The sequence below is a fragment of the Myotis davidii genome, unplaced genomic scaffold (genome assembly GCF_000327345.1).
Source record: "Myotis davidii unplaced genomic scaffold, ASM32734v1 scaffold433, whole genome shotgun sequence".
Classification (NCBI taxonomy): Eukaryota; Metazoa; Chordata; class Mammalia; order Chiroptera; family Vespertilionidae; genus Myotis; species Myotis davidii.
Genome location: NW_006293776.1, coordinates 2,101,180 through 2,120,131, shown reverse-complemented (window position 1 = coordinate 2,120,131; position 18,952 = coordinate 2,101,180). Strand labels below are relative to the sequence as shown.

Here is an 18,952-nt window from a genome sequence, read left to right as displayed (position 1 = left end):
GCGGGTGCAAAATCTACAGAACCGGCATTTTTAAAAGAAATGTAAAGAATCAAAGCTGCATCTCTAATAATTGTTAAAGTAATCACATAGTATGATGCGATAGAAAAAACTTTGGGGGTACTATTAGCTTGTGTTTATATATTAATTCTGCAAGACACTAAGTTTGTCTGAGACAAGGTTTCTTCATTTGTACAGTACTCTACCATCCATACCAGGAGACTATGAGGGTCAATGAGCTAATAATGCTTGTGAAAGAACTTCACTGTGCCCATTAAAAGTGTGAGGTTTAAACATATGTGCATGGGTTCACGCAAGAGGACGCATATATACGGTGTACACAAGTTCATAAAAAGTACAGAGCAACATTGTTCAATTACTGACTTTCTGAAAGAATTTTGGGGGTAAATTTGGGAAACATATCAATATTTCAACTTTAGAGAATGAAAGGAACCTTCCTAGACACATTGAAAGAAAGCAGGATGCCCTTCAAATAATTTTTGTAGAGGCTCCAGAGACAGAGCAACTTTTTTACTGGGTAGTATTTATCTTCGACTGCCTATCATTATGTTCTGTACAACCTGTAAGAACATCTATATTGCCGAAACCGGTTTGGCTCAGTGGATAGAGCGTCGGCCTGCGGACTGAAAGGTCCCAGGTTCGATTCTGGTCAAGGGCATGTACCTGGGTTTCGGGCACATCCCCAGTAGGAGATGTGCGGTAGGCAGCTGATCGATGTTTCTCTCTCATCGATGTTTCTAGCTCTCTATCTCTCTCCCTTCCTCTCTGTAAAAAGTCAATAAAATATATATTTTTTAAAAAGAACATCTATATTTTTCAGTTTCCAAAAGATAAAAATGGCGAACATGGAGTCTAAGGATAATCTTTCCCAGCAATCCAGTCCCTCCCTTTCCTCCTCTCCTCTTTGTTCTGGGCCCTTCCCTACCCCTCCCTTCTGTTCTCCTCCTGTTGGATTTGAAAGCAGAAATCAGAAGTCTCCATTGGCATTGCCATTGCTGTCAAGCTTAACTGTGTCTTATTTCCTTTACCCATTCAGTAGGTCTACTGTTTTCAATGCTGTAATTACAATTGGAGTAGAATATGGTCCCAGCTCTTGAGCTATTGGCCATTCTAAAGGTGAAGAACTGAATGACAATGGTGTTGATATTGATGTAATAGCTCTTTAATTTAAAAATAGATGTTTTAACTCAATAATTTATTGAATTGCCTTTATTCCCTTCCTTAGCAGCTCTGCTTAATAAAGAGGTTTTAAGTATCCCATTTGTGCTTCCATGTGCAGGGTCAACCCAAGTGCAACCCATCCCCTGGCCAGCCTCAGTAAGTGCTTTATGGATGCCCTGTAGAAAAGTCAACTTCAATGAAGATTTGAAACTAGACACTGAAGATACAAAGGAATAAAATGTGATCGCTCTACATGAAATATTCAGGCTTTCGTTAGATACCTATGTAAATAAATGTGATAAGCTAGTGGTGTGGGAAATGGGAAGATGTCATCTGATCTTGAAGAATGAATACTTTTCCAGGTGGGCAAACTGTGTGTGTGTGATTGCGTGTACGTGTGTGTGTGTGTGTGTGTGTGTGTGTGTGTGTCTTTGTGTGTGAGAGAGGGAGCAACCTTCAAGGCAGAGGGTATCAAATAAGCCTGAAATAGTAAAAATTATAAAATCTGTAGTGGCTAGAGTACTGGGAAGATGAGGCTGAGGTTAGCAATGTAGTTTGGGGCCAAATGAAGATGCTGTTTAACTGATAAGATATGGAGCTTGAATTTCACTGGGTATGTATGTTAACCAATACACTTGAGTAGTGAATCAATATAATACTTCCATTTAATTTAGTCAGGGATGTGTTTATTAAAGAGGGAAGTTGAACTTTAAATGATGGTGTAATTTCCTAGGACTTTTAAAATATGTGCAAATTTCTGAGTGAAACTGCAGCAGCCTGGGTTGGGTTAGCGACTCCCAGAACATACTAGAATCCTTATTAACATCTTTAAAACATAACAGCTTAAATCCCTCTTGATTCATCAGAAAGTCATGCATTTTTAAAAAGCAGTCACCAGCCTGGTCCAGTTAATCGTAAATAAAATGTCTGGAGTCTGTTGCCTAAGGAGAAAGATGTAGAAATGGCATAAGTCACTTCCTGCACCTGACCTGTCATTTTGTCACAGAAAATAAAAATGAGGCCAGGAAAAAGACCCCTGGATAAAGGCTCTCCACTTCACCAGACATAAGCATGTCTGATTAATCATTTTTTTAAAAAGCCAGGTTATTTACGTAAACTGCTTGGCATGTTATTTCTGATCTTAACTCTCCTTGTCCAGCCTATTAATTCCACAAACATTTCAAAGGGACAGGATTACTCACAATCAAGCTTTGTAGCATCTTAAAAGAAAGCACTTTCAAAATATTTTTTTCTTCAGTGTGTTTGCTCAGCACTTAGCACATTATAGACATTCTAAAGAATCGGGCACATTCCATTAAACAATTTGGACCAAAATGAAGTATAAATGAGTGTAGTAAGCAGTGTAGCCAAGTTCTTAGTACCCTGTCTAAGGGGTGAGCAAGTGGGCATGGCCTAGTGTGAGAGCCTGTTGGAGCACCGACCTTGTCTGTCATACTTGCTCTTTTAACTGCAGTATCCAGCACATAGTAAGTGCTCAATAAATATCTGAGGAATTACAAAACAATGAATAGACTTGCTTTCCTAGTGACTTTGCTTGCAATGGTTATCTGAAGGGCGTCATAAAGTAATAATTGCTCTATGACTACTTGGCCCCATGAGTTAATGTTTGCAAAGTGCTTTGAACTCCTTGGGAAAAAGAATGGTGTTTTTGTTGGCACCCTATCATGTTTGCAGTGGCCCAGACATTACTCCTCCTTCTCTTCCTCCAGCTGCCCATAAGTGCCCTCCCCCAGCTCCGTGCTGGGCCAGGATCTTCCAAAGGGCAGCCACATCGCTCTCACTGCCTTCTCCAACCCTGCAGGACAGGTAAGGACAAAGTACACACCAGACAGATATCTTTCTCAAGAGACGCTGGGGAAATGGAATTTAGGAAGAGCTTAATGATGCTTAGAGTGACTGCTGTAGAGAGGAAGGCAGGTTCTTGGCCAGGCCTAGAAGAAGCTATTGGGACAGACAGGCTGATCTGTGAGGACACATCTAACTAAATCCTGGAGGAGAGGTAGAGGGTGTCATATGGGTGATTCCGAGGACGTGCCCAAACAGCTGGTCTCTAAAGTACATATGGTTATGCACCCCTAATACAAAACCTCAGCTCTAACCGGCAGAAACTACTGTAGTTTTATTAGAAGAAACTCCTAAGACAAGCAGATTTCTTTCAGATGGGCAAACATTTTAACTACTGTGATTACATTCCCCAGTTTTTAAAAAATACTTAATGATGGCACATAAAGGGGTTCTGTCTCGCAATAATCATAGGCTGCAAATTTTCCAATGTATTTATTACTATAAAAATTGCTTTTATTATTAGGAACTTAATAGTTAAATAGTTTAAATATGATTTAGAAAAATAAAAGCTGTTTTTCTATTTAAAATGGCTGTTCTTTACGAACAAATTCAAGAAAAAAATTTTCCTTTTGAGGTTCTATTAGCTTTCAACAGATTATGCCTAAGAATTATCTGAAAGGAATGCTCAGAGAGCTGGTTACAGGTGCGGAATCATGCAAATGACTATCGGTGGCGGATCTTGCCTTCAAGGCAGGAACAGGTCCTATTTTCCACAACTTTGAAGTGACTTGTTTTCTAAACCAAAGCATGAGGCTTTCTGTGTGTGGACTTTTTCATGATACATATTTATATGCTGGTTGCTATACATGTGGCAAATTTGCTGTTTCTATAAATTGATTCTAGACTGGCAATGAATGTTTTGTGGACAAAAGCTAACATGGTTTCCTGTTAAAAAGATAGACCATGTAACTGGTGTCTGTTTTGTACTTGCTATTAATCTGAAACCAAGATCAAGCACAGTGAAATTCGTAGTTAGATCATAGTAAGCAACATTAAAACTCTGAAAGATTAGCATGCCCATAAAATCCACAGGTGAAACATTGATTTGGGAGTGACTCCAGATAAGAAATGGTTTATTTTTCCACTTGATTCATTAGAGAATGAGGAATCTTGATTTTTCCCTCCGTATAGGGCTTGTGAATCACAAAGGCATTATTGAATTGTTGTTGCTTTTTTTTCTCTTTTATTTTAAGGTATTTGATACTAGACAGTTTGTCCAAGTCCTGCAATAAACACATGGCTGCGCCAGTAGAAAGGGGAGGAGGGCAGCGTGAGTTGGGGTGAGATCGAATTTCCTTTCCAGAAGGTCAGTGTCCTGTTGCATTGCAGGGCGCTGCAAATTCATTTAGCACAGAAGAGGCGAAACCTCATACCTTCTGGCTGGGTGACTAGGAATCACTATCGGTGATTTGCCCACTCAATTCCATTTGCCAACTAAAGTTCTATGGTAAGTGTGGGTTTGAAACGTATGGGTTGATTCTCATTATGCATTACTGTTGTTTTCTTTGATGTGGGGAGTGGAGGACATGAACACGTTCTAGTGTAGTATTGCATATTAAGAAGAATAAAATATTAATGGAATTATTGCTGGAAATTCATTATTCAAGTGTTTCTTGAATAAGCTGGTTTAGCTTTTAGGGTCCCCCTCCCAAATGTTCTGGACTTCCACTTGTGTTTTTATTGTAGTTATTCTTGTTACTAGGTCTCTTCTTACACCATAGCATCGGTGAATTTAATAATGGGCATTTCTTCTATCAGGTCATATATGGGGTTTGTGACAGCCAGACAATTTTTGGTAATAATGAGAAACATGCAATAAATACCGGCATGTGATATCATTGAAAGGAGAAGGGGAAAAAGACTGGTCAAGTAAGTGAAAGTTTCTTAGTAAAAGAAAAAAGGAGTTGGTGAGAAGCCAAGTTTAAACTGGCTAAGCACTAGAGCTCAAACATGATATTCTAATGAAGACAGGGTAAGGCAGCTCATGGAAATTTACTCTCTCTCTCTCTCTCTCTCTCTCTCTCTCTCTCTCTCGCTCTCACTCTCTCTAGAGTAGGTTTTTTCCTTATCTACAGCTACACTAACATTTCTAAGGCTAGGAATCCTGTCCTTTCAGTTCTGCATTACCTGCTAATAGACAATTGATAAATATTTATTGATCGAAAAGCTATCTCTTTTTGTAGCTGCTACCAAAAAAGGTCATCAAACTAATTGCTTTGATGTGCTTTCTATGAGATAGGCCAGAACTCAGCCCGAGGCAGCTGATACTGAATCAAATAAATTGCAGCCAAAGGTGAGCTGTGAGCTTATCACAGAGTATTTTCTCAAAGCCTTATCTTGGCAGAGTGATACTTTTGGGTTAGACCACCAGGGGTCAGCGCATTATTTCCAGGAAAGTTTTATTAAAGGACACTTTCCGTGTCAAGGAAGAAAAAACAAAACAAAACAAACTAACCAATCTCTTTCCTGCCTCTTTGTGGGCTTGTATTAGGTCCTCCCCCTATCCAATCCAGTATTTTTCCCAGGTTAGATTCCTCCCCTTTTTGGTTGCCATCTTGGCTCCTACTGTACATGCACCCAGCAGAGGAATTTCCTCTTTATTATTTTCTCTTCCTGGGTAATCCTGGATAATGGCTGGTCCTGCCCCCACAGCCTGCTTTGGGGATTAAGTCCCCTTGTGGTAGGATGCAGTGGACCCTGGGAAGCCTGTGAATGTCATAGCTTCCTAGTAAGTCAGGCTTGATGTCCGACTGAGCTCCCTAGTTGATTATACTTAATGTCTAATTCCCTTTGCTCCCTTACTTATTAATAACCAGCTATCTATGCTAACAATGGGATTGGAAGAAATAATGCATACAAAGCACTTAGCGGAGTGATTGGCATATAATAAAGCACTTAGTAAATGTTAGTGCAAGGTGGGAAGAGAGGGAAATGTCAGTGACAAGCCCTCTGTAGCTAGGAACATGGTTGCAGACAGAGCCAAGGTGGGGCTAACCAGGAGGTTAGTTCTTGGATGTGGGTGTCCAAGGCCAGTGTCTGAACATAGGTCCTGGAACAGAAGATGAATATACATGAGGATGGGAGACATACTTTCTCACCATTACAAATTTTCCCCAGGAGTGGTAATGAACAACCCAGATGGCACAGTTAATTGGAATTATAATTGATTCCCAAATAGTATTTAAGTCAACAGTTTAATTGACTTTCCTCAGGAAAACTATAAGAACTTCTAAAAGGGAACAAAGTGGAATATATCAAATTTGGTGATTTGTTCATATCTGCCACCCACACTACGTGGAGTGACGAACGAAGAGAAAAACGATCAAAGGAGGAAGGGAACAGGGACCACGAATCAAATAGGCTGCAATTAAATGAAATCCTTGTCTGGTAAATGTCAGGTTGTACTGAATCCGCTGGCTGGCTTGCATGTGGCTATTGCCAAGTGCTTTCCCAAGACGAAGCCTGAAGAGCAGATGAAAGGGGGCTGACACCTTAGTTATCTGCCTTTCTTAAAAGACAAAGATGAAATTAGATGAAATTGAGCAGCACTTGAATGCTGCGACTGAAACAGCCAACAAGTGTATAGATGTGTGTGTGGGGCGGGGAGTGGGGGGCGGGGAGAATGGGGAGGGTATGAAGGATGAATGGGGATGTAGTAGGATCAGATTGTCTTAGGCTAATCATGTAGCTTCTTTGGGCTTTCCTTTCCTAAGTAACCTTCTAGGCCTAAGACATTGTGGTAAGATACTGTGGTAAGGGCTGGATCCCAACCCTTTTATATTTTTCTCCCTACACTAGGGTATCTAAGTTATTGCCAAATGCTAACTATTTTGAGGAATTTTATTTACCCAAACTATGAATGTTTTAGTGCTATGGGTTTATATGTTTGTTTGCTTGTTTGTTTGTTTGCATAAACACTGATTTTAACGTAAATAGATTTTTACCAGAGTTGTTCATTCTCTGGATAAATAACCATGATAATAGATGGCAATTTATATATATAAAAGTCTAAGCAACTGTTACGACCAGTTGACCAAACGACTGGTCAACCTGTCGCTATGATGTACACTGACCACCAGGGGGAAGACACTCAATGCAGGAGCTGCCCCCTGGTGATAAGTGTGCTCCCACAGCCAACCTCCTGCAGTCCATCCCCCTGACCTGGCCAGCCTCAATCGGCCCCAATTGGGACTGGGTGAGACAGACCTGATCAGCCCTGATCACTGGCCAGGCTGAGGAGCCACACCCATGCACGAATTTGTGCACCAGGCCTCCAATAATAAATAAATGGTAAAGACACAATGCTGATAATAGTAGCCACCATTTTCTGAGTACCTATTATTTGCTAGGTACTGTGGGGGTTAAAAAATATTAATGCTTTTTCTCCCACCTTCTACATTTTTCTGGCAGGGCTAATCATCAAATTAACAGAGGCAGATTAACAGGAGAAAATCAGTTTTAATATATGTGATATTGGTGGAAATGGAGTTCTTGGGAGAATGGGGTGTGGTGGAGAGCTTTATTGATGCTGTTAAGTTAAGGGGGTTTCCCTGCAAGTTCCTTTCTCTGTCTGTTCCACCTTCGAAAAAGTCTGATTTTGTCTTCAGCAGGGCCAGAATAAAAACCAGTATCCAAAGTTACCGTTCCATAGTAAAGTCATGCCCAGTCCAGCATCTGGCTAGCTTAGCTTGTGTTCCCAGCTGCAGTCATTTGTATGAGGGGTCGACACAGCTTTAGGCCATGTAGCTGGTTAAGGCCACATGACTATGGAGAGAGAATACATGAACACATGGGAAAGTGCAGGTCACAGAGCCAGAGGAAAAAAGCACACAGGAGCAGGTGTGAGCAAGAGAGAGGGAACTCTTTGTCTCAGGATTTTAACCTTCCAAGATTTTGCACATTTTTGATGGGCTCCACTCCTAGCCAATCCATTGTTCCCCAGGCTAGATTGACAGGCAAGCACTCTCTCTATATCACCCTGACTTCACTGCACATGCACCCATCTCCCACTTTGTTCAACCTCTACCCCCAGTGATCTGCAGGGAATAGACTGGAGGTTCCCTGGGGAGCGTAAAGCTATAGCTTCGTGATGAAACTGCCCAGATAACCATGCTTATAATGTCTGGCCTTCCCTTCGCCCTCTTCCTATTATTAACATTAATAAACTAGCTAACTATGACAATAACACATATACATGGGGAATTCACATAGGCATGAAAATTACAAAGACAGTGAGGCCAAATTGGGTATATAAGACATTTTGGACAAAGGAGAAAAGGAGGGGAATAGGGTCTTATTTCAGAAGTGAGAATGGGCAATTTACAGGCAGTTGAGGAATTGGGGGACATACATGCAAGAGATTTCTTACAAGGCAACTCAGAAGCAATGGGATACAGGGGGCATCTAGCTCATAGGCACCTGCCTGAAGCCTTCCTGTTTAACATACTTAATTCAAATTAGTCTGAGGTGAACATCCTAAGATCCTGTTTCTGGAGCAATTTTTTTCTATCTGAATCTCTTGGGCAGGAAAGTGGGGAGGATCAGTTTCCCTTTGAGTTCCGCTTCCCAACGAACAGCTTAAAAATCAACATGCCAAAATGGCAGACTCAGGTGGCAAAATCCTGTTTCCTCTCAGTAGCAGGCTTGCCACTTTTCATGGGCAGTCCTCACACTAACCTTGTTAGGAGGCACTCTTGTGGCCCTTTTCCATGAGGATTTTGGGAGGTCGCAGAGGTAGCAAATAGCAGTCAGGATTTGAATCCAGCTCTTTCTAAATCCAACACCCATGTTTCTCCACCTCTAATAAGGCATCAGTCTGCTGTGCGGAGTGCATTCATAGGAATAATCCTGTATAGTTTGCTCTTTAGTTCAGGGTTTCCTAACTATTAATCAAAATTACAATGTAATGTGTCCTCCTCCTTAACTTTTCACTTGTGACCACTTTAGTGGAACACTTTTTCCTAATAGAAATATCATATTATTTTGTTTGCTTTGAGTAATGAGTTTGCTGACTAGTCTGAACTTGCCTGGGGCTTATACATGAGAGTAACAATTATTTTTTCTCCTTCAATTACTTAAGCTTTGTCAAATTTCCCTATCCTTAGACAGATACAATAATCTTTTGGTCCTTTTTTTTTTTTAACAAAAAAACTAATTCTGTGTTATAAAAACTCAATTTCAATCCATTTAAAACTATGCTAACTGACATCATAGGTTAGATGCAGGATTTGGGGTTCAGAAGGAGAGGGGTGTGATATGTTCCTCTTTTGGCTATTACAGTTTGGGGAGATTTGGGACAGGGACAAAGGGGAAAAAAGGGAAGTCTCTCACATTTAATAGTCCTTCCTCAGTGTAAGATTTTGACTTTTTCCTGGTTCACATGGACTGGCAAGCTGAGGTCGTCGGTGGTTGGCATTCACATGAGTTCTCAGCACCCTGGGGGCATCCCCAAGGCAGTCATGTGGGAGATCCAGTCCAGAAAGATCTTATCCATGTGAACATCCCAGCCGCCTGCACTGGGTCTGCTCATTCAGCAGCTGCCCTCATGCACGGAAAACGGCAAGTTAACACCAACCCGGCCACCGTGCCTGAGTTCGCTCAGCCCGTGGACAGAGGTTGTGAGTTGCCCCAATGGTTGTGACTTCTTTTCCATGTCTCTTTTTCTCCTTAATTCAGATGGAGACAGGGTAAGGCCACTGCATATCAGAAGTCAAAGCTGGAAAAGAAATAGTGGCATTCCCTTCCTACAGGCACCCCTCCTGGCTTTTAGAAGGGCTCTCTTGGCAGCCCCCCCAGCTCCCATACTTGGCTCTGCTCCGGCTCGGTGGTGACAGGTGTGTCCTTGGGGGAGTGGATGAAAAACCTGCAGCAACGCTCTCTTCCACTCTCACCAAGGCCACCTCACAGTGTTGCTGATTTTCCACTTCTCTTCCCCGGTGCTGTCTCCTTTTACTCTCTACCAGGGAAGGGAAGGGAAGGGAAGGGAAGGGCATGGTCTGGGTGACCATTGAGAGCCGCACAGCCTGCTCCCTGCCCCATAGTAAGTCTGAAAGAGGTGACAGTTCCAGCTGTTAGTTCTGTAGCTTCTTTACCCCAGTATTGGGGCCCTAATGCCTAATTCTGGGGTTACAGGAAAACTTGCACTTAATAGTTTGTTACACTTGTGCACTTTGGGAGGCAAAGTTAATTGATGTGACATTTAAAACTTATTTGTGAGAGACACTGTTAAGATAATGAGAAAACATGCTGGGAGAAAATACTTGCAAATGATGTATCTGATCAAAGACGTATCCAAAACACATTTGCCAAAACTTGAAAGCAGCCACGGTGTCCTGAAGTAGGTGCATAGATAAACTGTGGTACCTACAAGCAATGGAATATTAGTACTAAAAATAAATGAGCTGTTAAGCCATGAAAAGACATGGAAGAACCTTAAATGCATATTAGTAAGTGAAAGAAGTCCATTTTTAAAGGCTACATACTGTATGATTCCAACTTTATGGCATTCTAGAAAGGATAAAACTCTGGACACAATCCAAAGAGTAGAGGTTGCCAGGGATTAGGGAGAGGGAGGGATGAACAGGCGGAGAACAGATGTTTAGTGCAGTGTACATAATCTGTATATTACGATGGTGGATACTGTAATTATACACTTGTCAAAACCCATGGATTGAACAACACCAAAAGTGCACCTGATGTTAACTATGGACTTGGGTGATTATGATGTGGCAGGGGAGGTTCTTTGATTAAAATGAATTGACTGATTTGGGATGGTGATAGTAGGAGGGGTTTTGCATGTGTAGGGGCAAGAGGTAGATGAAAACTTGGTACTTTATGGTCCATTTTGCTGTAAACCTACAACTGTTCCAAAAAGTAAAGTGCATTAGAAATTAATTTATATTGAAATATTATAAAAAAGTCAAACATAGCCAAAATAGAGAAATCTATTTTCTAAATGGATAACAGATTGCTTTACTTTTTTGCCTGGGACCGAGTGATGTCTTATTATATGACTCCATCCCTTGGACGGGGAATGTCTGTCAAATGATAGACATGGTTCGTTCTTCTATCTCTTCTCTGTATTTTATACTTGTAGATACAGATCCTGAGATGACTGGGCAGCAGCACAGGTGGGTGAGTAGAGAAACTTCTTCCTGGAAGCCTTCTCCTTGGTAATGTAGCTCCCTCAGGGCTGCACAGAATTCTGCATCACATTTACTGTTGTGAGTGATGCAACTCTGCGGTGACTCATTATTACCTAAAACACAGGAATCCCCAAAAGTTGTGATTCTGTCTTCTTAGAACACTCTTTTCTTTGTTCATAATTGTAGTCTGTCTTTAAACCAGGTAAAAGCAGCAGAGAAAGACAGAATTGAAGCTGGCAAGTTAGACATGGTATAGTTCTGAGAAATTTAACTACTTGAGCAAAACTGGCATTTGCCTATTATGTTATTCTTTCACATTTAGTTACAAACACCAGTCAGGGCCTTGGTCTCTCAGACTATCTTCATATCCAAACTAGAGGCCCAGTACACAAATTCCTGCATGGGTGGGGTCCCTTGGCTGGCTGGTGATAGAGGCCTATCAGGGGCCAGCTGGCCAGGGGGAGGGACTGCGGGAGGCTGGCTTCCATGATCAGGGCCTGGGGGGAGGGGCTGTAGGAGGTTGGTTGTGGGAATTCACTGACCCCCAGGGGGCAACTCCTGCACTGAGCGTCTGCCCCTGGTGGTCAGTGCGCATCATAGTGACGGTCAATGGGTCGTTCTGGTGATTCCGGTCATTCAGTTGTAATGGTCACTTAGGCTTTTATATATATAGATAAGAAGTTTTGCACAACTAATAAAGAGTTAATATTTGGTAATTTTCTAGCTAGATATAAAAAACATGTATCTTTGGGTGATGGGTTATAAGTGATTTAAAATTAAATTTATGCATTTTCTGAAAAATGTTCTTATAATGGACATGCACTTTTTATTATCAGAAAAAGTAATATATTTTCATTTGTAAATGAAGGTTTCCTGAAAGAAAAACAAAATATTTATGAAAAATTTTAAAGATAAGATTAAAAGCACTTACCTTATTAATATAGGATAATGACAATAGTAGTAATAGTTAACATTTCTGTGGCACTTTCTATGTGCCAAGCACTCTTCTAAGCTCTTTATTTTATTAACAAATTTTATCTTCACAGCAATCTCATGATTGAAGTAGTATTGGCATGACCATTAGACAGATTAGGAAACTGAGTCATAGAGAGGCCATGACTAGCTCATTGTTAGATGGCTAGTAAGGAGTAGATTTGAAATCTGAGAACATGCACCCTGGTTCCAGAGTAGAATTCTTAATCACTCTACTGGGTGCAAAAGCCACAATAGTAAGAACAGCATAGTACGAGCTAAAGATCAGAACTATGAATGTAATAGAAATAAACAGGCTGTTCAGTTCCTGTAGAAATGAACCCTCGGAGACACCCAAGCTTGGCCTGGGGTCAGAAGATAGCCAGCTGGAGAGGGCAGTGCTTCCATTTCAGTGGACTGGCCCTGGCCTTCACTTGCTTCTCCAACCTCCTCAGCTTCCCCCACTCCTACCTTGTCTCACACTGTGCACCTCTGCCCTGCACTCCACTCAGCCACCCCTGCAGACAAGCGCTCCACCCTCCACCTTCATTTCCCCACCACTGCAGCCACCGCCAGGCCTGTTGCATAGAGCCTACCTGTATGCCAATAAACAGCAGCTGAAATAACTAACTAACTAACTAACTAACTAACTAACTAAATAAATAAATATGTTGGCCATAGAAACTGGAATACAGAAAAGTTTAATAATGAATAAAACACCATACATCCATGAGCTAGGGCATGGGTAATTTTATAATGCTATTTGGGGAAATTTATTATTCAGATAAAAAAAAAATTCAGGTTAGTGCACCGCCCACCTCCGACCCCTCAAGTGCAAATAATTACCCACTTTTACTCCAAATAGATTAAGGAGTTAAATAGAAATAGCTAAACCAAAATATCTTGGAAGAAGTATAGATGAAGATTTCTCTGATCTCTGGATAGAAAAGGACTTTCTAAACTTATAAGCAATTAAAGAAATTACAGAAAAAAAAAGTTGATGGAGAAAATAAAAAAATTCTGTATGTCATAAACAAAATGAAAAGATAACTAACACATTTGATAAATTGTGATTTTAAAAATACTCACCTGTAAGAAAATCAAAGAACAAACAGAAATGGTTAACAAATATGAAAAATACCCTATTTTGTAATACAGAAGAGACAGATTTTCAAAAATCAAATAAAAAACAAAATTAAGGTAGTATTTCTCACAGAGCACATTTTAATAAAGATTTTTAACTGGTAGTACATAAAAATTGTCAGGCATTCTGTAGTATCAATGACTTAATATACAACCCTTTGGCCCTAACTGGTTTGGCTCAGTGGATAGAGCGTCAGCCTGAGGACTCAAGGGTCCCCGGTTTGATTCTGGTCAAGGGCATGTACCTTGGTTACGGGTACATCTCCAGTAGCGGGTGTGCAGGAGGCAGTTGATCGATGTTTCTTTCTCATTAATGTTTCTAACTCTCTATCCCTCTCCCTTCCTCTCTGTAAAAAAATCAATAAAATATATTAAAAATATATACAACCCTTTGGTCAATAACTTAGCAATATCTATCAAGAGCATTAAAAGCAGCCATACTTTTCAAAACAAAATTTTTTACATAAGGATTGATCCTACAAAAATGTTGACAAAGATTTATATTCAAATTTTCATCATACATTATTTCTAATGCTGAAATAACTTGATAGTTAATAAAATTGGATAATTTGAATAACTAGAAAAGATGATATAGCTAGCTATAGGATGTACTATTATACCACAACTAAAATCATGTTGTGAATAGTTCTTAGTGAGAAAATAAAATGCTTTATTAGATAGCAATTTAAGTGGTTCAATAAAGGATACATAATTATTTAAGCATAATTGTCTCATCTAGTTAAAATTAGTAACAATAAAAAGGACTAGAAGGATCATGACAAGTTCACAATGGCTATTGGTTGGTATTGGAGAGATATCAATATTTTACAAACTGCCTAAAACAAACAGATAATAATTGATAAAAACTTATTTTGAGTAAGAAAAAGTGAATACAAGGGCTAGGTAGCTCAGCTGGTTAAATAATTGTCCTGATATGCCAAGGTTTCAGATTCGATTTCCAAGTCAGGGTATACACAAGAATCAACCAATGAATGCATAAATAAGAAAAAAGAAAAGAAAAAAAATACAGAGGACAATACAAAAACAAAATTAAAAAGATCATTGAAAATGGTGAGGAGCACATGGATATGATCTCATATCTGAAATTACAGCAGAGCCAGGATAGAGCTTAAAACAGACAAAAATATTAGAGCAATTAATGCCTTGAACAGCACCTTGAAAGTGTTATGGTCAATAGAAAAACTAAAATGACAGACCTTTGCTTCTCTCTCTACATTTGGGAAGAGATACCCCTGGTAAATGTTGATAAAACCTATGTTTTTTTCTAAACAAACCAGTTCCCTACCCAAACTCACATTTTTACAGATGTCACATAGATGTTCAATGTCACCTCTGAAATATCTGCTTAAGATGTTTCAAAGGAATGAGTCTTGGAATTCAGTCCATGCCATTTTCTCCTTATTTTGAGTTATGAATTTTCCAATTCATACTACAGTATACATTTTGTTTCTTTGCTATAAACTCTGTTCCTCTTTTTTTGGGAAAGCAGCAGGAAAAGGAAAAATAATTTATTAATTTGTGTTTGTATGTTTTTTATAGTCAAAACATATGGAAGTTTCCAACTCTTCCTACCCTCATCTGAATTGCATTTCCTAAAATGTCTGAGAGGAGTTTGAAGCTCAAATTATTTTTTTTAAGTACTTTCCTCCCCTGGGAATTTGGATGCATTTATCTCTTCCCTGTAGGCTCTGCTCCATCGCCAAGAGAATTTATTTCCCCACAGTTTTTTTTAATATATGTTATTGATTTTTTATAGAGAGGAAGGGAGAGGAATAGAGAGTTAGAAACATCCATGAGAGAGAAGCATCCATCAGCTGCCTCCTGCACACCCTCTACTGGGGATGTGCCCACAACCAAGATCCATGCCCTTGACTGGAATCGAACCTGGGACCCTTGAGTCCTCAGGCCAACGCTCTACCCAGAGAGCCAAACCAGCCAGGGCAGTTCCCCACAGTTTTAGTTCTCATGTGGACCTCTTGTTTTAGAGTCAAGCCCTTACATACTTCTTCTCAGGGTACTGGATCTCCGGTCAAGTTTACATGTTCATTTTCTATCTTTTCATGCTGTGCCAGAGTAATATTTCTAGAATGCCATAAAGTTGGAATCATACAGTATGTAGCCTTTAAAAATGGACTTCTTTCACTTACGGTTTACTCTACTCTCTTCCTGGCCTCCCTGGTACTAGCCTGCCTACCACCACCTAATCCCATACCCCAACAGTGAGTGACCTTGGGGAAGCATGATAGAAAATAACATTATTTTATTTCCTTCCTTTTTTGGAGATATCAATGTATTTTGGTTAAATCATGAACATAACTTTTTATGTCTAATAAACTTGAACAGAAACAAAGTGTAATTAAAGCTGTATTTTCCATTGAGTCATCATCTAACTGTTTTATGTAGAGAGGAGCTTTTTTTACCCCTCAGTCTCAGTAAGATTCCATGGGGTTCTCCATCCAACCAAGAGATGTGATTCTGGTTGTTGGCTCCACAAAGCACGATGTCACCGAGTCCCAGGGCATTAATCATCATGGCATTTGCATTGTTTTGCTGCTTTGCTCTGCTGAGCCAAGAGATGATGCATATGAATTCACACTCCTCCACTCTTACCTTTCTTCTCCCATCTCCACTTTCTCTCTGAAGGCAGTTTTGGCTGCCACCAAATACTGTACCCCAAGTGCCAAATTTTCAAATGCAAATGGCATGTTTCCCATTTACAGGAACATCTTGTCACTTGGGCCAGTTCATCTTTCAATGGGTACATACCTACTGGTAGTACCACACTGAGTTTGGCACTGCTCTGAACGGTAAATATAGACGTCGCAACTAGAATTGTGTAACGCTCATGTAAAATTGGAAGGCCCATTGGTAGGCTCAAATGCCTCTGGGGTCACTAAGTCTCCTTAGTAGTGTGGAGCTGTATCAGCCTGGGATTTTACTCTGCATCACATAAGCCCCTCTCTTCCCTTTTGGAAACCCTGTTGCTAAGAACCTCTGCTGTAAACATTGTCACCATTGCTTCTACCTCTGCATTCACTCATTCAGTTAGCAAATAGAGAGAGAACACCAACCATTGCCAGGCATTCTGCTAGGTGCTAGAGATACAAGCAAAATATGAAGAAAGAGAGCCTGCCCTGTGGGAGCTTGCATTCTATTGGAAACTACAGAAAAGAGAGAGCCAATTACAATATGGCGGGACAAGAAAACCCCCTTGTGGTGTGGCAGGACATAGACCTCAAGAGGGACACTTAGATTGGCCTTTGGAAAGGGTGGTCAGGGGAAGTTGCCTGAAGAAGCAGTCTAGAACCTGAAGGAGAGAGGCCTAAGGCTGGGTGGGTCTGATGCCTCATGGGAAGCACATGAGTGATGCATGTAACACAAGCACACACTGGGATTCCAGAAGCCCCAGGATAACACAGCAGTAAGTCACTCAAACCAAGCTTGGCCAGGCTCTGGCAAGCAATGAAAATCACTAATTTATGTTTCTGGTGGTGGTTGGGGTCATTAAATTTTTGAGGTGTGTTTTGTGTTACTTAATACAGGTTAAACATAAAAATATATAAATAGTGATTTCTCTTTATGAACAAAAATCCTGAGTGTGCTTTGCTGGGTCCAGGGATCCTGCAAGTATCTTACTGCAGATCTAACTTTCCTGGAGGTTGGCTCAAGGCCATAGAGTGATCTCTGAGAGTGGATCCACACTGCGAATAGCCTCCTTAGAGAGATTGTGTATGGGCACGGCTGAACTGATGATGCCATCTCTCCAGGATGCCTTCTGTAGGTTCTTCTTTGTTCTGCTCAGAGGCAAACTTCACTGACTCAGATTTCTTGAACTTTAGAATTCGAATGCCTTCCACAATCACTCTTTAGTTTGATCAGCCTATAATATCCCAGGTCTCAACTTGCTTCTCTCTTTTCATCATTCTTCTAATAGCATTCCAAATAGCTTCACTAATGACATTTTTACCTATAATCCTACTTCCACTTATACTATCACTTGTACTATTACTAATAATACCACTACTAACTACTACCACTACTTCTACTACTAGTAATGCTACTATTATCACTCCTTACTACTACTACTATTTGTTGTTATTATTCTACTACTACTGCTGCTATTGTAACTACTACTACTACTTTTATGGCTATTACACCTACCACTACTTTTACTGCTACCATTTCTTCTTCTCCTTCTCTTCCTTCTCTTTTACTTTCTTTTTCTCCTTTTACCACTACTACTAATGTGGGTGTTTTTTTTTAGTGACTATATTCTAGGCACTGTCCTAGGTATTTTTTCATATATCTTCACAACAACCCTGCACAGAGATATTATCTACATTTCACAGGTGAGTTTACTGAGGCTCAAAGAATTTAAGAAACTGAGTTCTGCTTTTTTCTTGTTTTGTCCTCACATGGTAAAGAGAGCAGAGAGAGAGGCAGGCCCTCTTGTCTTTTCTTATAAGGGCACTAATGCCATCTTTAGTGCTCCCCACTTAGGACCTGATTACCTCACAAAGGCCTCATATCCAAATATCACCACAGGGTGTATTAAGATACAATACATGTATTTTTAAGGGACACAGTCAAACGAAGGGTCTTCTTGAGGGCAGGTGGGTCCCATGTAGGAGAAACCCAGTCTGTCAGACTTCATAGTGAGTAGTGAGGAGGGCAGAGTACTCCACCCTAGGGCAGAAGTGTCACTAGGCATTCGTTTTCTGTTTGTTTTGTTTTTGTTTGTACTATCTGCTGGGTATTGGTAGTTATGGTCTTAGAACCATTAATTCTTGGCACAAAAAATTTATCTTCAGTACTGTAGTTAAAACCACCCATCTTGGGGACAGAGAGAAAGGTGCTTGGATTATCAGATCAACATTATGAACGTCAGCAGTTCCTAAGGAACCCTGCAAATATACTGATGCTTTGGCATGCTCCAGAAGTTTTATTATTTTTTTAAAAACTCACCTTTTAATGAAACTATTAAAACTTACTATCAGATTCATAAAATAACAAAGAACATATAAAAACAAATTTAAATTTTTACTCTCTGTTACGTAAGGGCCTGTGTGTGTGTGTGTGTGTGTGTGTGTGTGTGTGTGTGTATACACACACGTACTTTGGCAACAGTTAAGAAAGTGTAGACATGCCTTATCTGGAGGGAATAAAGTTAGAGCAGGTGTTGAATTAGTTTTAATAAGATCTTTGAAGAGGCACTTAGAGTGGTGGAGAGAGAGCTATGGCCTGAGAGACTAGGAATGGGAGGTGTATTTAGCCACAGGCCATGGGGTGGTAGGGCTCTGTTTCTTGTTGTTTTGGAGTAAAGTAATGCCAACCTCAGTGCACTTCTCTTTTTCCCTTCAGCTTCATTGAGATAAAATTGACAAATAAAATTGTAAGATATTTAAAGTATACAATGTGATGGTTTGATAAATGTATACATTGTGAAATGATTTCCCTCATTTTGTTAATTAACACATGCATCACCTCATATAGTTACTTTTTTTTTCACCCCAGTGAGGACATTTAAGTTCTATTTTCCTGGCAAATTTCAGTTGTACAATATGGTGTTATCAACTATATTTACATGTTATCATTATGTCCTTATACTTTATTCTTCTTATACTGAG

General features: G+C 40.1%; 1 protein-coding gene across 5 annotated transcripts in view; it reads left to right on the top strand.

Moving 5' to 3' along the window:
* The first annotated feature begins 2,912 nt into the window (after positions 1–2,912).
* The window catches only part of CYTIP (cytohesin 1 interacting protein), a 68,316-nt gene continuing 52,276 nt past the window's right edge, over positions 2,913–18,952 (top strand). For 2 of the 5 annotated variants that reach the window (XM_006767383.2, XM_006767380.2), the window contains exons 1-2: positions 2,949–3,006; positions 4,239–4,492. In XM_006767383.2, the coding sequence (XP_006767446.1) occupies positions 4,490–4,492 (3 nt within the window). In that variant the 5' untranslated portion in view covers positions 2,949–3,006; positions 4,239–4,489. Of the gene's footprint in view, positions 3,007–4,238; positions 4,493–11,140; positions 11,179–18,952 lie in introns of all 5 variants that reach the window. The other 3 variants (XM_006767382.2, XM_015566297.1, XM_006767381.2) reach the window with 3 other exon arrangements.